Below are 18,983 nucleotides of genomic sequence, written 5' to 3'. Positions count from 1 at the left end.
CTGATTGCAACATGGCACAGCTTGTGTGAGGGTTCTATTTTCCCCTCCCATCTGCCTTGTATCCCCTTGAATGGTTCCTTAAGCTTAGACCAAGGTGAATGGTGGACATTTGAACTCTAAGAAATAAAAATTAAAACATGTCGTTAGTAATATATTTTCCTTTCCTTAGAACCTTAGTATATTAGATTTAGGCGATATATGTAATCAGTTGCTGGTGTTTAGCTATCTTATTTATGATATAAATATGATAGCTAAACACCTATCACTAACGTGATAGTGATCGTACGATAAAGAAACTGAGTTCTGAATGAATATAGTCAGCTGATTCAGTGCTCTTGTTTTACAGGTGAGAAAATTGACAGTTCTAGTTGAACTCTGTTTTTATAAGAGGAAAATATGGCCTCATTTTAAATAAAAGTAAAAAAAAAGTTTTGATGTTGATATTCTTCTTTCCTAAAATAAAAAATATCAAGAAGCTACATTCTATTACCAACTAAACCTGACCTCTAATGTCATTCCATACTTTTGTTTGTATGGACAGAAAAGAAAAATTGATTTTCATAAGAAATTTTTGTACCTCAAAAATAATATGTTTCTTTTTTTTTCAACTTGAATGCAGAGCTGAACATTTCTAGTAAATAAAGGAACAACATTTTGGGGGACCTTGTCTTTGTGCTACAAAGTTCATGTTTAATTTTTTTTAATTATTTAATGTGATTTTCTTTTCATATGAAACATGAAACTTGACAGGTTTCAGAACTAATTATCCCATTATTGTAGGACTATGGGAATTACTCTTTGATTTTCAAAAGAGAAAGTTAGATTTTTATTTTTTAATTAAAATTAATGATAATAGAGAAATTTTAAGAAAAGAACTTAGAAAATTATGAAATGTTAGAGTAGGAGAAATCTATAGTTCGTGTAGGGTTACCCCCTTTCGTTTTATAAATGAGCACCTACAATTTGTAGCACGTAGTGGTTTATTAGTAAATGGCAGAGTACAACAAGACCCTAGAGCATCTAACCCGCCTTCCTTGTCATTTTAGATGTGATGTATTCATTTCCTTCACGAATAGACCAGGAGATTGTATTTCTAAAAGCAATGATAGACACTGGGGAAGACCAAGAAGTTTAAACACTGGACCACAGAATAGCAGATTCAGAAGGCACTGAGAACCCTTTTAGGTCTTCTCCGTTTTCACAAGACACTACAATGATGGTATCAAAGTGTTTAAGTATATAAGCCCACAAGAATCAAGAGATTTCAACATAGTTTTGAAAGACGGAAGACAAGTGGAAGAGTGTGAAACTGAAGCAGTAGAACAGAGGAAAAGCATCACCTAGAATATGCACAGTGACCACCTGCAACGGAGGAGGATTCTGACCCCACCTGCAGAAGTAGGCCCATGCTCAGATGCGCATGTAGGAGAGAGGGTGGAGTTAGTTAAAAGTGTGACTGAAATAGGGGAGCTCATTGAAGGGTTGTGTTTGGAGGAGTGGACTCCCAGCCCCGCCCTCACACTCCTGAAATGAGATGATTTCATTTTGAAACCAGTGAAACTGGCGAGAACTAGGGCAGCTAGTGTGAGTTTTTACACCCTAGAAAATTGTGTTTGGGGGAGATCCTATTACAGTTACTCCCCGCTTTTTCCTGCATAAGAAACCAATCAATCGTTGACTTCAGGGAGCTTTCTGCACTCATTCTTAAATAGAAAGTAACTGTCATTTGCCTGATAGTTGAGTAAAGCTTCCAACATGAGAGGGGGAAAAAGAGTGAATATGTATCCTAGTAGGACCAGGGGCAATTTAGGGAACAAAATAATTTAAGAAAAAACCCTAATTAGTATCCTGAGAGAGGTTTAAAAAGAGCTAGCAACTATAAAATAAGATTAGGGTGTTAATTAAAAAGAGAATGGTCAGAAAGCGAGAGGTCTCTTGGAAATGAAAATATGGTTGCTGAAATAAATTCAGTAGGAATTTAAAAAATTTCTCAGTATATAAAAAAGAAAGACATAATGGAAAATGTGATAGAAATATGTTAGAGAGGCTGCATCTGGGAGATCCAACATGTTACTATTAGAAACTCCAGACCCAGAAAAAAAATGGAAGGAAGCTGTCAAAGGGCAACAAAATTCCCCACAGCTGAAAGTAGACATCAGGCCTCAGACTGAAAATAGTTACACAAGATGAGCAAGAATAGACTCATACCTAGGCACCCTTCATTGTGAAACTGTAAAATACTGAAAAAATAAATTAAAATAGAATAAAATACTGAGAGGATACATCCATTCCCGAGAGAAAAATACTGCCCACCTAAAAAAAGGAGTTAAGGGCTTCCCTGGTGACGCAGTGGTTGAGAGTCCGCCTGCCGGTGCAGGGGACACGGGTTCGTGCCCCGGTCGGGGAAGATCCCACATGCTGCGGAGAAGCTAGGCCTGTGAGCCATGGCCGCTGAGCCTGCACGTCCGCAGCCTGTACTCTGCAGCGGGAGAGGCCACAACAGTGAGAGGCCCGCGTACTGCAAAAAAAAAAAAAAAAAAAAAAGAGTTAAAATCTGACCTTATCACACTTGTCATCAGCACCATGGATCCTGGAAGGCATTAGAAAGATACCTCCAAAGTTTTTCAGGCACATAATTTTCACCCTGGGGGTTTGTATCCAGCCAAACTATCAGTCATAAGTGGAGGCTGAAGAAGATATTTTGTACACAAAGAAATTTGAAAAATTGACCTCCTTTGCTACACCTTAAGCTATTTATAGAAATAATCCAGCAAAATGAGGCAATAAACCAAGAAGGAAGGTAATAGGGGATTCGGTGCAGATTGCAGCTAGTCTAGAGTGGAGAGGCTTCTATTGATTGTGTGATTGAGAGCTTAGAAACACCTTGAGGCATATTGTACTTACTTGGTATTAGGCACCGTTGGAAGGGAGGAGGGAGAGGAAGAGAAGGAACTTGAACTTCAGAGGAGAAAAGGCTATATGGACATAAACATGAAGCAAACTAAACTATCATTGATTTTTAACGTACTATTGGTGAGGAAGAGAAGAATCCACTTAAACTTGACACTATAGATGTCCCCCTTTTCAGTGACACACAGGGGTAATGACCACCTATCTAATTTGTTGTCCAAACCAGAACTTGTCCAAACTCCTTACACTTCAATAGTGTAAGGAGGCGCTCTAATGCTGTAACATCAGGACAACAGGTATAAACTGGAACAGCCCAAGGCGGCTTGGGGTATGTGGTCACCCTGCACAAGGGCAGTGACACTGCCACAGTATGGAACAAGGTGTAGTCTGTACACAGAGACACAGTACATCTGCAGTGGGCAATATTAATTTAATTGCAATAATGGCAATACTGTCTTGGTTTGCAGCTTTTATCGTCAACTTGCATGTAATCACTAATAAGTAAACTATACTTAGTATGTATTAGTATTAAGTTGGTATGTACTGAAATGTATTGTGTACTAGTATGTACTTAGTATATATTGGGCTCTAAGTGTTTTTGCATATATTAACTCATTTAATCCTCTGAATAGCCTTATGAGGTTGGTGCTAATATCATTCCCACTTTTTTTTTTTTTTTTTTGCGGTACACGGGCGTCTCACTGTTATGGCTTCTCCCGTTGCGGAGCACAGGCTCTGGACGCGCAGGCCCAGCGGCCGTGGCTCACGGGCTCAGCTGCTCCGCGGCATGTGGGATCCTCCCAGACCGGGGCACAAACCCGTGTCCCCTGCATCGGCAGGCGGACTCCGAACCACTGTGCCACCAGGGATGGCCCATTCCCACTTTTGAGAACAGGTAACTAAGACAAGGAAGGAACTTGCCCAGGCTGTACCTGTTTTAAGGTTGGATCGAGGCTTTGAGTTTAGGCTCTCTGCCTGTTCTCTTAAACCTTACTCCTTACTGACTCTCGAATAACAGAAGACTTAACTGCACATAGAACAGAATATAAATTTCAACTTTGACAACGTAAAAGCTAGGTTTGGAAGGTAAACAGGAGGTAGAAAAAAGGGAAGATGGTATGAATGTCCTCATTTTACAAAGCGTGACATTGAGAGAGTTTATAGTTGATCAACAATGTAGTAGGTTTTTAAGTATATCACTACAAGTCAAAGAGATCATGAGCAGTGGAATAACTCATGATGACATAACTTTACAGAGCAGTGTGGACATAGGAAAGAGTGTAAAGGAACTAAACCCTTATTAGTAAGTTAGAAAGTGAACAGATAATGCCTCCAGTTTAGTGAGAAAATAGTCATGTAAGAGTATTACGTGGAAATGGAGAAGAATTCAAAATAACAATAGTTGGACCTCCCTGGTGGCGCAGTGGTTAAGAATCTGCCTGCCAAGGCAGGGGACACGGGTTCGAGCCCTGGTCCGGGAAGATCCCACATGCTGCGGAGCAGCGAAGCCCGTGCGCCACAACTACGGAGCCTACGCTCTAGAGCCTGTGAACCACAACTACTGAGCCCACGTGTCACAACTACTGAAGCCCGCGTGCCTAGATCCTGTGCTCCATAACAAGAGAAGCCACAGGAATGAAGAGTAGCCCCCGCTCGCCGCAACTAGAGAAAGACTGCACGCAGCAACGAAGACCCAACACAGCCAAAAATAAATAAATAGTAATACAAAATAACAATATTGACGTAAACCTCATGAAAAAGGAAATCCAAACAGCCAGTAAACACAGAAAAGTGTATGACTTCATTAAGTAATAAGAGAAAAGTGAGTCAAAACCAAGGAAACTGTGGGGCCTTTAGGGACTTTCCACCCCCTCACTTGTTCCCGTAAACCAACCTCTTGCGCCACTCCTTCTCCCTATCAAAACCAATTCTTCTCCCTATCGTGCGCCACTCCTTCTCCCTATCAAAACCAATTCTTCTCCCTATCGAAACCAATTCTTGGAGTTTTTCAGTTGATGGGGACTTTCCAGCCAGCGGGTAATTTTCCAGTTGCCCGTAACAGGTAACGGCCAGAAGGTGGGGCAAAAGTTCCTAAGCCAATGAATTCAAAAGTCACCACATTTACCCAATCATTGTGAGAATATACCCGCCCTATGAGTAAATAAACCTATAAAAAGTATGTGATTCCGCTTTTAGGGGTTCCCCATCGGCCTCCTGCGTGAGGTTCAGGGAACCCCGGTGCATCGGCTCCTAATAAACCTCTTGCGTGTTGCAGCGGCTCTCGACTCTTGGCGGTTCTTGGGCGAGTTGGAATCCCTCGTAGACCGTTTGGGTCTAACAAAACTACATGCCAATCAGATTGACAAATACATAAATAAAGTCTGGTAGTATCAGGTATTGTAGACCTGAAGTACGATGAGAATCTTCTACCCTGTTTATACTGAAGTATAAATCAACACAACTACTTTGGAAAGCATTTAGCACTCTCCCATCAACTGAAGGTATATAAATAGCCTGTGAGCCAGCAGCCCTCACCCCCGCCCTGTGTAAATGCACCAGAATAACCGGTACAGGATTCCTGTCCATGATTTGCATTAGCACAAACTGAAAACAAACCAAATGTCCATTAAGAGTCAAAAATTAAATAAATTTTGTGTATTCGTACAGTGGGAAAACTATCCAGCAATAAAATTGAATGAACTAGAGCTACAGGCAGCAATGTGGATGAATTTTTTAAAGCAACGTTGAGAGAAAGAAATAATATAGAAAAGACTTCCTATACTATGATCCTCTACATAAAGTTAGATGTTGACAAAACTAAACTCTTTTGTTAGGGATGCATGCAGGTTAAAGGAAATGATTGTCAGGAAATGAGGATGGTGTTTAACCTGGAAGAGGGAAGGAGCTTGTGATGAGAAAAGGATATGGGGGGGGGGTTGAGATGCTGACAAGTATCAATACTTTCAGATTCTAGTAGTGTTTATGTAAGTATTCTCTTTTTATTTGTCACATTGACAGTTTTGTTCTGTGCACTTCTCAGTACACATATCGTATTTTACAATTAAAAACCTGCGTAAAGAATCGGTCGCTTCTTGAGTGCTGGATGTGGGAGTGGGATGAGACCATTTCATTTTAAGCCCTTCACTACTGTTTGCATTCGCATGTTCATTCATTCAGCATTAATTGAACATATTCTATGTACCAAGCACTCTTCTAATTTTATATGTGTTTTAACTCATGTAATCCTCACAATAACTCTGTGATATGGGAGCTTATCTCCATTTTTTAGATGAGGAAGTTGAGGCCTAGAGTTATAGAACTTGTCCAAGGTTATATAGCTAATGGGTAAGTGCCAGGCCCATTTGCCTCAGAGAATCTGAATTTTTACAATATAATCTAAAAGAGAAATTTAATTACTAATTATAAGCAAAAAAATTGCACATTAAAGAAGATGACAAGTTTTCATCTATGCAGTTAGAGAAAAACACACAGTCTGTCTTTCACACACGTACATCTTGTATTGGCAGGGATTTTCCTTATTAAGCAATTATTTATTGACCGGCTACGTTGTGCTAGGCACAGGTGCTGGGGATAAACACTTAATAAAATACACCCCCTATCTTCAAATAACTTGCACTCTAAGTGAGGAAGTAAGCCAACAGTTATAGTAGAGGTTATATACCAAGTGATACATCACTGATGGCAGTGTAAAATCTCAGAAATCTTTTGGAAAGAAGTTTGGAGACAGGTACCTCAGAGCCTTAAAAATGTTCATTTGCTTTGATCTCAAACTCATTTTTATGGATTTATTGTAAGAATGTTATTCTCAATATGGAAAAAAGCTTTCGTGCATAAAAACGGTTATTGTCTGATAATATTGAAAAGTTGGAAAGAATTTAAATGTGTAAAATGGTTAACCAGTAAACCCACTCAGTGGAATATTTTGTAGCCCACAAAAAAAATCAAGGTTATGAATCCCCTGATTATATGAGAAATGATTGATTTCAATGTTAAATGGAGAAAAGTTGAACATAAAATTTGATATCCAATACGGTGGAAGCTTTGTCCCAGAAAAATCACCCTAGCTGGTGTACAGAAGGGAGGAAGGAGAGCAGATGACAGGAAGGAAAATTATTCCAAAGCCTTATCATTAGTCTTACTTAAGTAATAGAATATCAAGCAATTTTACTTTCTAACTTTTTGGTTCCATATTTCCATGTAAAGGACATGAATTATGAATACTTTGTTGCAGGAGGATACTTTTTCACAAAAATTTAACACTTCTAACACAATTGGAAGATTGATTAAACCATCATATTAAAAGTAGAGGAATTTTGCATTTTTTTTCCTTTTTCCCCATTGAAAACTTGACTGGCTTTAGTAATGAAACATTAAAGAATTTGAAGTTCTTAGACTCTCAATTTTTTAAACATGTTCTGAATATAAAAATATATGTTCATTGAGCAAATGTTTGTAAACAATGAACAGCTTCTTGAAGGAAATAGAAGCCACCTCTGCATGTACACACACCTAATCTGCTCTTTTGTCTTAAAAAAGTATCAAAAATATTTTGCCATGTCACTAAATACTCTTCTACATCAGAGAATTTGATTAAGCTTACGCATCATCTCCCAGGAAAAACGCACGGATATATTATGAATGTAGAACTCCTGAAGCCCATTCATTAACTCTGTTTGAGACCTCTTGTCATTCTTTTCTTAGTGGCTTCATAGCGCATTCCTTCAGACGGTGAGCTGTTTTTCTTTAAACCAGTCCCAATCTGGAGGCTCTTGGCGTTCTTCTAGGGTTTGGTTGTAAACAATCTTATGACATCATGTTGGTAGATAAATCTTTGCCCACATCTTTGATTTCCTTAGGGTAAACTGATGTAGGATTATTGTTAGGTACCAAGAGTTACTCTCCAGAGAGTGATACCAGTTCCTCTCCCAATGATGGCATATAATAGAGTTCCTCATTCTTTAAGTGATTGTTCAAAGCAGTTAAAAGGTATAAATATACCGTACTGTTTTCATAAGTATAGGAATTCTGATTGTTTATCGCTGCATAAGAAACCACCCCGAAACAGTGGCCTAAAACAATGACAGTCATTTATTTTGTTCACGAACCTGGAGGTTGAGTAGGATATTGATTCTTTTACTACACTCGTACTGACTGAAAACAGTACCTATTTGACTAGCTCACAGTTCTGCAGGTCAGAAGTCCAGGCACAGCGTGACTGGGTTTCCTGCTCAGATACACACGGGAACATGTGAGTTCCCTCCTGAGAGTGTTAAAGCATGTGAAATTTAAGTGTAAGACATTGAGCCCCAAACGTTGGATGTTCACCATAGTTTGTGTGGGTCACAGAGCTGAAATCAAGATGTCGGTCTGGCTGTGTTAGCATCCAGAGGCTCTGGGAAAGAATGGCTCCAAGCTTCTTCGGCTTGTTGGCATAATTCAGATTCTGCAGTTGCAGGACAGAGGTCCCCATTTCCTTGCTGGCTGTCATTCGGGGGACAGTCTCAGCTCCTAGAGGCCTCTCACTTGCCTTCCCTGCCACAGCATTGGACTTATTCAGAGCCAGCGATGGAGAGTCTCCCTCGTGTCCCTTTTGTACTTCCATTCAGGAAGAGTTCAGGTCCTTTTCATGGGGTGCCTGAGTAGGTCACATCCACCTAGAATAATCTCCCTATCTTAAAAAAATCAACTGATTTTGAACCTTAATTCCGTCTGCAAAATCCCTTCACTGCAGCACCTAGATTTAGAGTTTGATTGGATAAGTGGAATGTTTGTGTACTTCAGTAAGTAGGAGTCTTAGGGGCTCTGTTAGAATTCTGCCTATTGCAAGCAGTGTCCCCACTTCACGGACCGAAATGTCTTATTTCCTGAAACTCCTAAGGGAGTTTATCAGTGTTCATTTTATTTCAGTGACCTTGGTGAATGGAAAGACTACCACCTCCGTGAGCAGGAATGGCACCCAGCTTCCTGAGTCCACAGTGTGGCTCTGCTACTTAGTGGTGTGACCTTGGCTGTGCTGCTCTACTTACTCTACTTCTCTGCCTCTGTTTCCCTCATCTGTAAAATAACATGGAGTTAGTGATTGTTCTTTCCTCGTATGGTTTGTTTTTTAAATAAATTTATTTTATTTATCTGTTTTTGGCTGTGCCGGGTGTTTGATACTGCTCTCGGACTTTCTCTACTTGTGTCGAGCGGGGGCTGCTCTTCGTAGTGGTGTGCAGGCTTCTCATTGTGGTGGTTTCTCTTGTTGCGGAGCACGGGCTCTAGGTGCGCAGGCTTCAGTAGTTGTGACTGGGGGTCTCTAGAGCGTAGGTTCAGTAGTCGCGGCGCACGGGCTTAGTTGCTCCGAGGCACGTGGGATCTCTCCAGACCAGGGCTCGAACCCATGTCCCCTGCACTGGCAGGCAGATTCTTAACCACTGTGCCATCAGGGAAGCCCCCTCTTAGGGTTTTGATGATTAGATTTAATGCCCAGGGAACTCCAGGAACAGTGCTTGACTGTAAATTGCTTTAAAAGTGATTACTCTTGGAGCTTCCCTCCCTGGTGGTGCAGTGATTGAGAGTCCGCCTGCCTGCCGATGCAGGGGACACGGGTTCGTGCCCCATCAGGGGAAGATCTCACTTGCCGCGGAGTGGCTGGGCCCGTCAGCCATGGCTGCTGAGCCTGCGCGTCTGGAGCCTGTGCTCCGCAATGGGAGAGGCCACAACAGTGAGAGGCCCGTGTCCCGCAATAAAAAAAAAATAAAGTGATTACTTTTTAAAAAAATGCTTTTGAATCTGCAATTATGCAATTCAGGTGTGTTAAGCGTGTTCATTAATAGGAGTTCCTACTATAAAGAGACCCACAAATAAAAATAGAACTTTTCTTTCTTGTTCTTAACTATTTATTTCTGACTTGCTATGTTATATGCATATGCCTTTTATGGTGGGCTGCCACAAATTTATGTTGGAAAAAGTGGAATTTAAATAAATCTTTACTATGCTAATTTGATAGATTTTGATAATTCATTTCACTAGCATGGTATGATATTACCAGTAGCAGACTAAAATCTGAGTTCACTTCTGGCTCTGCCCCTAAATCCTGATGAGTCCTATAGCTGGAAAGGCTTTTGGATATTATACTATGAATTAGTTATAACATTTACTCTGTTTGTTTAGGAAAAACTGGTGGAGTGCCTAAAGCAGTTAAAGGAGGAAAGAGTAATAAGACTTAAGGCTGATAAATGAGTCAATGAAGTAAACAATTTCTTATACTTTTGGGAGTGTTTTGGTTTTATTTCGATTTGATTTTAATCCATATACACACGGTTTGTAAACTTTAAAACTGTAATATGTTGCAAATTGGTTGTATCATACGGACTTTTGCATTTACTGGTATTTAGTGATCATATGATCTATATTCCAGAAAGCATGTTTTTAAAAATATGAAAATCTCATGTGTGTGTGTGTGTGTGTGTGTGTGTGTGTGTGCGCATGCTTTATGACATTAGCTTATGATCTGTTCATGATTCTTTGATTCAAGAAAGCACTTTTTGTGCATATACTATATATACAGTAGCATAAAAGACATGATGAGACTCTCCTGGCAATGAATTAGGAAAGTGAATCATTTAAATAAATTTAAGATATTGGAAAACTTCTAAGAATGCAATGAAAGATAAAAATATATACTATAAGAATTACATTAGGTAATGTGCATGAAAGCAGGGCATAATCTAAAAAGTTCTAAATATACTTTATCAGAGGTTGAGCATAGGGAGGAATTTTTCAAAGTGCATATCCACTGGATTGGCGAACACTCATTCAACAAATGGTGAGCACCTGCTTCTATAAGGCAAAAGGGGCATCATGAACATAACAGCCTTTCTGAGAAATACTGGAGTTGAGCTTATAGGGGGCTTTAAGTGCATAGGTGATGAGCGGAAGGGGAAGAGTGCACGGGAGTGAATATTTTGAAGGAGCCAAAGAAAACATTGGTGATCGTACATTTAATAAATTGGGTTGGGTATGATTTAGGACTTTTAAACGTAAGCATTAGATATTTTGTTCACTAAAGTTAATTCTTAACATTCAGCAGAGTTGTAATATGTTTTGTTCAGATCAGATTCTATAATTCACTTTCTAATTTAAGGGAAACTTAAAGCAGGTAATTTTCTGATGTGGAATGAGGCTCCATTATGAATTGAACCAGTTAGAAATGTGATCTTTTGTGAAAGATCATTAATAAAACGATAACTTTGGCTTATTTATATACCACCTAAGCGTTATGTAGGAAACTTTGTTGGGTGCCTGGGGGTTTTGGTTATTATGTGATAATGGTCTCTGTCTTTACTGGTGGAGAGTTAGGTTAATTACAGATTAATTACATTTTGAGTGTTTTAGTTTTGTTCCTTGAAACTAGGCAAGACTACTTTTGATGACAATGAGAAAAAAATCATGTCAGACATTTTTCATCTTCTTTTATAGCTGGAACATGAAAATGCCCAGTTAAGAAATGTAAATTTCTCTTTGTCTGAAGCCCTTCATGTCCACAAGCATGATCCTGGACGATGAAGGTGTTTTGGGCAGCATTGAGAATTCTTTTCAGAAGTTCCATGCTTTCTTGGATCTCCTTAAAGATGCTGGGTTAGTTCATTTCTCTTCATGGCGTTCTTCTCTTTGCGACTATAATGGTAGTTTGCTGAGGAACTGGAGCAATTTTCATCACTTATGTGGCCATATTTAGCCAAATTTAGTGTAATTATAGGTAATATAGTTGACGTTTTAAAAGGAGGAATTAAAATTTTTTAAGAAATGCAAATAGGGGAGCCTGCTTTGGTAGAGTGGGGAGCCCATTATAAAAGAGTAACCTGTAGACAGAGTAATTAGTAGGTACAGTTTTTTGTAAAGACTAAATTGAAAGCAGTTTTCATTGAAAATATTCGGGAATGGATAAGAATTTTCCTATCTTCCATTTACTTTGCTTGTTTTATAAGTTTGAATTAAAGTTATTTTTGTCTTAGACATAAAACTTATTATTAATCTGCAGGGAAGATATAGGTCAGTAGTTCTCAACCGTGAGCAATTTTGCTGAAAGAGGGAAGTGGAGATTGATAGTTGATGGAGTGGTGTTTTGTCAGTGAATGAGTTGGTGTTGGGAAGGAAGGAACAAACACATTCTTGGAAGCTGGAGGAAAGGTGGTAAAGAAGTGTGGGAATGGAGGTGTGACTGGCAGTGGACGGGGTGCATGGTACATGTTGAAGCTGCTAGTGAGACAGTGGGATGTCTCCTAGAGGATGAATCTGGAAAGGGCTGAGAATTTGGGGGAGAGAGAGGCTTGTAGTATGGAGTAGGATGTTGGCTTTTAAGATTTTAGAAGTATTTCATGATTGTAGGTCTGGGGAAATCTAAACTGCTCTTCTGTGATTATAATAACCTTTGTCTTTTCTCCTTTCCTCCTCTGGTCCAGGCTTGGGCAGCTGGCCACAATGGCTGGTACAGATCAGTCAGATTTTCATTTACTAGGTCGTCCCCAGATGAATTCTACTGTTAGTAGTCCACCTAAAGAAGAAAAGAAGGCACTTGAAGAAGAAAAATCAGAATCAAAGCAGAGTGCCCCAGGACCAACGCAAAATCTCCAAGTAAGTGGAGAGGACAGCACTTAAGGATTCTAAGAGTGATTAGCAAAAAGGAAATGACCAAGTCAGAGAGAAAATAATAATGGTCAGTCTCTAATAGTTCACATGCTCGGGAGCTAGAAGACTCTGGAGTCCTCTCCAAATCTGAGATTAGTAAATGTGGGCCCGTTTCATGATACTGTATTGTTGTACATAAGAAAACTGGAAGTTCTTTAGAAAATGTATGAGTTAAAGCAAACTCTCCTTAATGAAGAAAGAAAACATTACAGAAAATATTCCAAATTTTAAATTGTATAAATGTCTGTTCTAGTCCTATTTTATCTAGGTTTCTATTTGTATGCAGTCAGCTTAACCATGAAGGAACACAAATGGAGGTACACGTACTGATACAATTTTTAAAATAAGTAATCTTGACATAGCTGATACGTAAGATATTACAGTGACTCACCTGGTCATGGGAACGGGAGGGGAAACCTGTCAGCTTTTCCTCCAGCCTCACTTGGAGCCCCCTTCGCCCAGCTCAGCCAATCTCAGACTGGTCTTGGGAACTGACTGGTCTTGGGAACTGGTCTTGGGAACTGACAGTCTGGTCACAAACTATATTATATACTGTTTACATGTGCCTGGAGGATAGCAAAGAAATTAATTTTCTTACAGAGTAGGGTTTTATTTTTAGTGAGGGGAAGGAAATGGGTAATAACTACCCCAGTCACCAAAGTCTGAAAATGTAGCAGACATAGCCTTGGATATAGCTAGGTTAAGCTGAGAATCACTTGGCAGGATATAATTAGAGAAAAACTGGCTCTGAAATCTTCTGAATAATCAATTGACTGTGTTAATAATAAGATCACAGAGTAACACTGAAGTTTTGAACTCTACTTTTTAATGGTTGGCTTTGTTCATCACTGAATTTTTGTCTCGTCTTTTGTCTTTCCCTCCAGTTTCAGAAAATTACAGGTGATGCTGGGATTCCTTTGCCTGTCGACACCTTCCATGTCCCAGTCTCTACTCAGGAGGCCTTAGAAACTTCCAAAGACAACCTGGGGGTCGCAGTCACAGAGCAGCGGCAGGAGTCTTTTGAAGATTTCATTGCTAGAACATGTTCTCCTTCAGCAGACGTCATTTCTGGAACTGGAAGTCAAAGAAAAGAAGAGGAATTACCTAGAAATACCAGGTCTTCTTCAGAGAAAATGACCAGAGCATAATATACCAAAAACTACTCTGCTAAGAAACAACCTGGGAAGGACCTGCATTCCTGCTCTGACTCACCTGTAAAGCAGAAAAGCAAAGGAATTGGGCAAAATAATTCTTTGCTTAATGAACCAATTAGAAGTGAGTCTTCGAAAAAACACATTTCTGTTAAGAAAGAGAGTACAATAGTGACTGTTTCTTCAAAGACAACTAAAAGTAAACTCAGTCTACTAGAACATTCTGAAAGTGATACTCTTGGATCTGATTGTGAATTTCCAGAAAGCATCCATATTCCATCATGCCTAACATAGGTCTAAATCTTTTAAAATCTTTTAAAATTATGTTTTTGCCTTCAAATTTTAATAAATTACTTACGTTTTTATTATAGCATATGGTGTTTTAAAATACTTGACTGGAAGCCATTAGAGAAAGATTTGTCTATACCTTTTTATTATAATGAAAGTTTTGGTGTATTTTTCCTTGTGACAGTTTGCACCATTCATTCAGCTAGTGTTTACTGAGGGCTTCATATGTACAGTGCTTTTCTGGGTGCTATTGCTTTCAGCAGTGAACAAAACAAAGCTTTTACTCTCCTGGAACTAACACTCTGTGGTGGGAGAAAACATAAACAACAAAACAGGGTAAGGGGTCAAAAGAGATGGGAATAATAAATGGAATAGTTTTACCATTTGGTTAACTGTCAAACTATTATAAATCGTATGGCCAGAAGCCATTGACATATTTTAATTCACAATAACCAGAGAGCATCAAACAATTTACCAAGGCACTTAACCGTGTTTATGGATTACAGCAACACTATGAGGTAGGGAACTATTACCATCCCCATTTATAGATGAGGAGTCTGAGGAGACATTATGTGAGTTGCCCAGAATTACACAGCTATAAGTAAGTGGGAAGCTGGGATGTGACCAGAACCCATGCTCTTTTTTTTTAATGTATGGACTTTATTATGTTTCATTTCTTTCTGATTTATGTGATTTTTTTAAAGATTTTTTTTGATGTCGACTATTTTTAAAGTCTTTATGGAATTTGTTACAGTATTGCTTCTGTTTTATGTTTTGGTTTTTTGGTCTCAAGGCACGTGGGATCTTAGCTCCCCAACCAGGGATCGAACCCTCACCCGCTCCATTGGAAGGCGAAGTCTTAACCACCAGACCACTAGGGAAGTCCCCTTCTGTGGTGATTTTTATGGCAGTTTTTTTAAATTTTATTTTTTATTGACATATAGTAGAATTACAGTGTTGTGTTAATTACTGCTGCACAGAAAAGTGACTCATTTATACATTTATATACATTCTTTTTCATATTCTTTTTCATTACGGTTTATCACAGGATATTGAATATAGTTCCCTGTGCTATACAGTAGGACCTTTTGGGGTTTTTTAAAATACATCCACTTTTTAAAAAATAAATGTATTTATTTTATTTTTAGCTGTGTTGGGTCTTCATTGCTACATGTGGGCTTTCTGTAGTTACGGTGAGTGGGGGCTACTCTTCTATGTGGTGTGCAGGCTTCTCATTTTGGTGGCTTCTCTTGTTGCAGAGCATGGGCTCTAGGTGCATGCAGTTCAGTAGTTGTGGCACACAGGCTTCAGTAGTTGTGACTCGCAGGCTCTAGAGCGCAGGCTCAGTAGAGCTAACCTTTGGAGAAAAGAAAGAACAGAAAAGGTAAGATTTGGAACACTCATTAGCACTGTTTTCATATAACAGGGTTTCTTGTCATCCAACTATTCATTATCTACATCCTAATTTTAAGGTGTCTATAGGTTCCAGCCCTTCTAAGTCAGCAAACTGATCCATTTAAAACACATAACAAAACAAAAAGATGTTGAAAATATACTTTATATAGAAAGAGTAGATTATAAAACTCTTGGAAAGACATACACCCATTCATTAACAGCCATTATCTCTGTGGTGGCATTCTGTTTGGTTTTAAGATTTTCATGTTGAAGTTTTATTTACCCATACTCATATTTTCCAAAATTTTATAATAAAATATTTTTCTTTGTAACAAGAAAAATATCCATTCCACTACCTTCATGCTTTTTAAGGGGCTGCATTTCTCTCATCTGCTTTTCCCATTAAACTTCCAAAGTAGTGTAGCATTTATTATTTTTTTAATAAAAGAAATAGGTCCAACAAATTTATGTGACATGCCCAAGTTCTCACAGCAAGTTATTATATGAGTTGATGTTAAAAATCAAGGAATCTTGGTTTCTATGGCAATTCTGTTCCAGTTCTCCATGTTCAGTGATTCCTTTCCCTGAGCTGATAAGGAATAATCACACTCTTGACACCCTTGTTCCAAGCAAAATCAGCGCTGACAAAGGGACTTCTCCACTCGGCACCAAAAAGCGTTCAACATTTCCAAGAAATGCCAGTTCCTTTCATGTCACCCCAAAAGCTCTCTAGTGGACCCAGCCCTGATGAACAGGATTATTAGTGACACACAGTGAATGGGGTTCTCCGGCCAGCCCCCATTAGTGGCGCATGGCTAACTGCTGACTGCTGGGGCCAGTCCTGTTGGAATGGGAAACCTGACTCTACGTCCATGGGTTATTTTGTACTTTGTTAACTGTCAGTGCTGGTGTCACAGAGGATTGATCCAACCATCGGGGCGCAGGGACTTCTCCCAGTTCTCAGGCCCAAAGATGCACTGGGCTGTCTTTCCAGCCTCTCAATCAATAGCAGTGCCAAGCCCTCCCTTGGGAAAATAACGCTAATAGAAAGATCAAAATACCAGATCCATGTCCTTAGTGAACCATGCCACGTGGGATTTGGATAAATAATCATCACACCCGCACCCTCATTACCAGCACCAAATCTCTCAGAACCACTACAAATCATCTCATTTTATCCTTGAAATATCAGCCTTATTCTAAATTTAGGCCATTATTTGAGACTACCCAGGCCATATGGGACCCTCAATTCTGAAGACAAATGAAAAACATAAGGTCTCCTTAAGGCCTAATGTAAAACTTCAAACTTCTGTGGCTCCAACATCAGCCAACTTCCCGGAGGACATTTGCCTGGTATATGGCTGCACTGTGTACTGTGACATTTTCTTCATCTATGGTGACATTGAGTGTGGGGCTCATCCCCTTCTGGACACATGGGAAGATTACATCCTTGCTTCTTTTACCTTTGGGTCCCGTGACTAGTTCTGGCCAACTGGTTCTAAGGGGCAGTGATATGTGTCATTTCTGAGCCAAAGCACTTGACAGTGAGACCCTCCACTCACCTCCATGTACATCATCGATCACAGAAGTATGTGTTGAGATGGAGGGGCCACGAGGTCGAAGCAGCCTTTACCATTGAGCCAACCCTTGGAAGAGTCTCCCAGACCCACAGCCAACATTAGGTGAATGAAAAATAAATGTGTATGTTTTAAAGATACTTAAGTCCTGTGTTGATTGTTACAATAACACAACTAGCCTACCTTGGCTAATATACATGTTTACTATGGGGTCAGTCACAGTGCTGGGCACTTCACATGCATTATCTCACTTACTGTTCAAAAGTAAGATTGATTCTATTAGGATTCCACTTCACTGATGGAGAAACAGAAAGGTTAAGTAACTTATCCAAGATCACACAGCAACAAAGTGATGCAACTGGATTAGACTCCTAAACGTACATTCATAACGACCACATTGCTAAAGAAGCCAAAGATGAGCTCATAATAACGAGCTGAGTCAGAAGAAGGAGAGAAGCAGGGAGCAAGAGAGCCTTAAGGTCTAGGATTGAGAAAAATTTGAGGATTAGGAGAAAAGTAGGCACCTTAGAGAAAGGCCTAAGGCATCAACTCCCAAAATAACGTTTGGCAATTTAACTACATCAGAATTATTAGAGGTTTAAAAACTACAAATATATAAATAAACTAACAAACAGTTAACTGAATTACATTTGTGTAAATGGAACATGTCACAATCAAGATGAGTATAGCAAAGTTTCACCTATATTAAATGCTGAGAACAATTGCTTGTTTTCCTATCAGGTGGAACACTGAGCCATTTTTCCTCACAAAATACTTTACTTCCAATGACTACTCAGATGCCAGTCTTCATATAAACCCAACAAAAATTTTAGGAGAATAAATTCTACTGACCATTCATTTGTTTAGAATATAACCAGACTTGGCATTCCATTGGACAGTAAATCAAAGAACCCAAAGCAATAACATTGAACCAGAGTCATTGTGGCATGCCTTAGATGCAGACACATATATTGCCACTTTTAAGAAAATTTTCAAGATGTGATTATAAATAGACATCTCCAGAAGTTAGTAAAAGAAATCTAAATTCAAAATTTCAAGGAATAAGCATAAAAGATGATTCTTCAGTAAATTAAAATTCATTTTCTAACAATGTTGGAAAACATCTACTTATACATATACACATTTGTGCATATAACATTTTATTATGCTTTAAGGAAAGCCTATTGGAAGAATCAATATAAATGTATCATGTCTTAATATCCCCAAAGTTTAACTCCACCTAAATACTGACAATGAAAAATATCAATTTTAATTTAACGCATAACTATAGGTTTACTTTAGAATCTATGGAACTGTTTTAATTTCTTAACTTGTCAGAATCCACCTGCCCTCCACTCCTGCATTTAGTTCCTGGTTTCAATTTCCATCATTTCTGCCCTGTAGTCTTCACGTTTTTTCAGTTAGACTCTGGACTAAATATCAGCAGAGGACAGAGACACGCCCCCTCCCAACGAGAGGAGGTGCCATTTACATTCTTTATTGAGATGTGCCTATAAACTCATAAAAAATATCCAAGGAATAAACAAAAACTGAAAGAAGGTTGTCACCTAATGAGACCTTCTCCTAAGATGGTGTCCACTGAGCACAAGGACCCTAAAATGATTCCAACCTTCACGTTTCTCATATTGCCTTTTTTAAGCAATTTAAAGTACCCCCAAAAGATGTTTTAGAATGGGAGGAAAGCCAGTTGGAGTAGATACAGGAAAGAATAAATACCCATCACCCCGCTGTCCCACCTCTCCCCCGCACACGATTGCCACTCCAGTTTGACTTCTCCGGGATCCCAGCACAGCACGCCAGCACTTAGTCTCACCCTTTGGTAAATGCCCTTCCCAGATCCTTCTTCCTACCAGAACCTGCATATCCATTCTTCAGAGCCCAGTTCAAGTGCCACTTCCACCATGAAGCCCCCTAAAGTTCAATCCACTGGGATCTTTTCTAAATTTCT

At 39.2% G+C, this 18,983-nt stretch overlaps 1 protein-coding gene across 1 annotated transcript in view; it reads left to right on the top strand.

The window, feature by feature from the left end:
* LOC136131930 (centrosomal protein of 78 kDa-like) overlaps positions 1-18,983 on the top strand; it is a 127,585-nt gene that overhangs the window by 16,492 nt on the left and 92,110 nt on the right. The window contains 5 exon segments of the mRNA XM_065888671.1: positions 10,087-10,164; positions 11,395-11,456; positions 11,458-11,553; positions 12,378-12,549; positions 13,488-13,878. Coding sequence (XP_065744743.1) covers positions 10,087-10,164; positions 11,395-11,456; positions 11,458-11,553; positions 12,378-12,549; positions 13,488-13,878 — 799 coding nt within the window.

The sequence above is a fragment of the Phocoena phocoena genome, chromosome 12, assembly GCF_963924675.1.
Source record: "Phocoena phocoena chromosome 12, mPhoPho1.1, whole genome shotgun sequence".
Lineage (NCBI taxonomy): Eukaryota > Metazoa > Chordata > Mammalia > Artiodactyla > Phocoenidae > Phocoena > Phocoena phocoena.
Note: the sequence above shows the minus strand (reverse complement) of the source record. Positions and strands in the feature narration are given on the sequence as shown.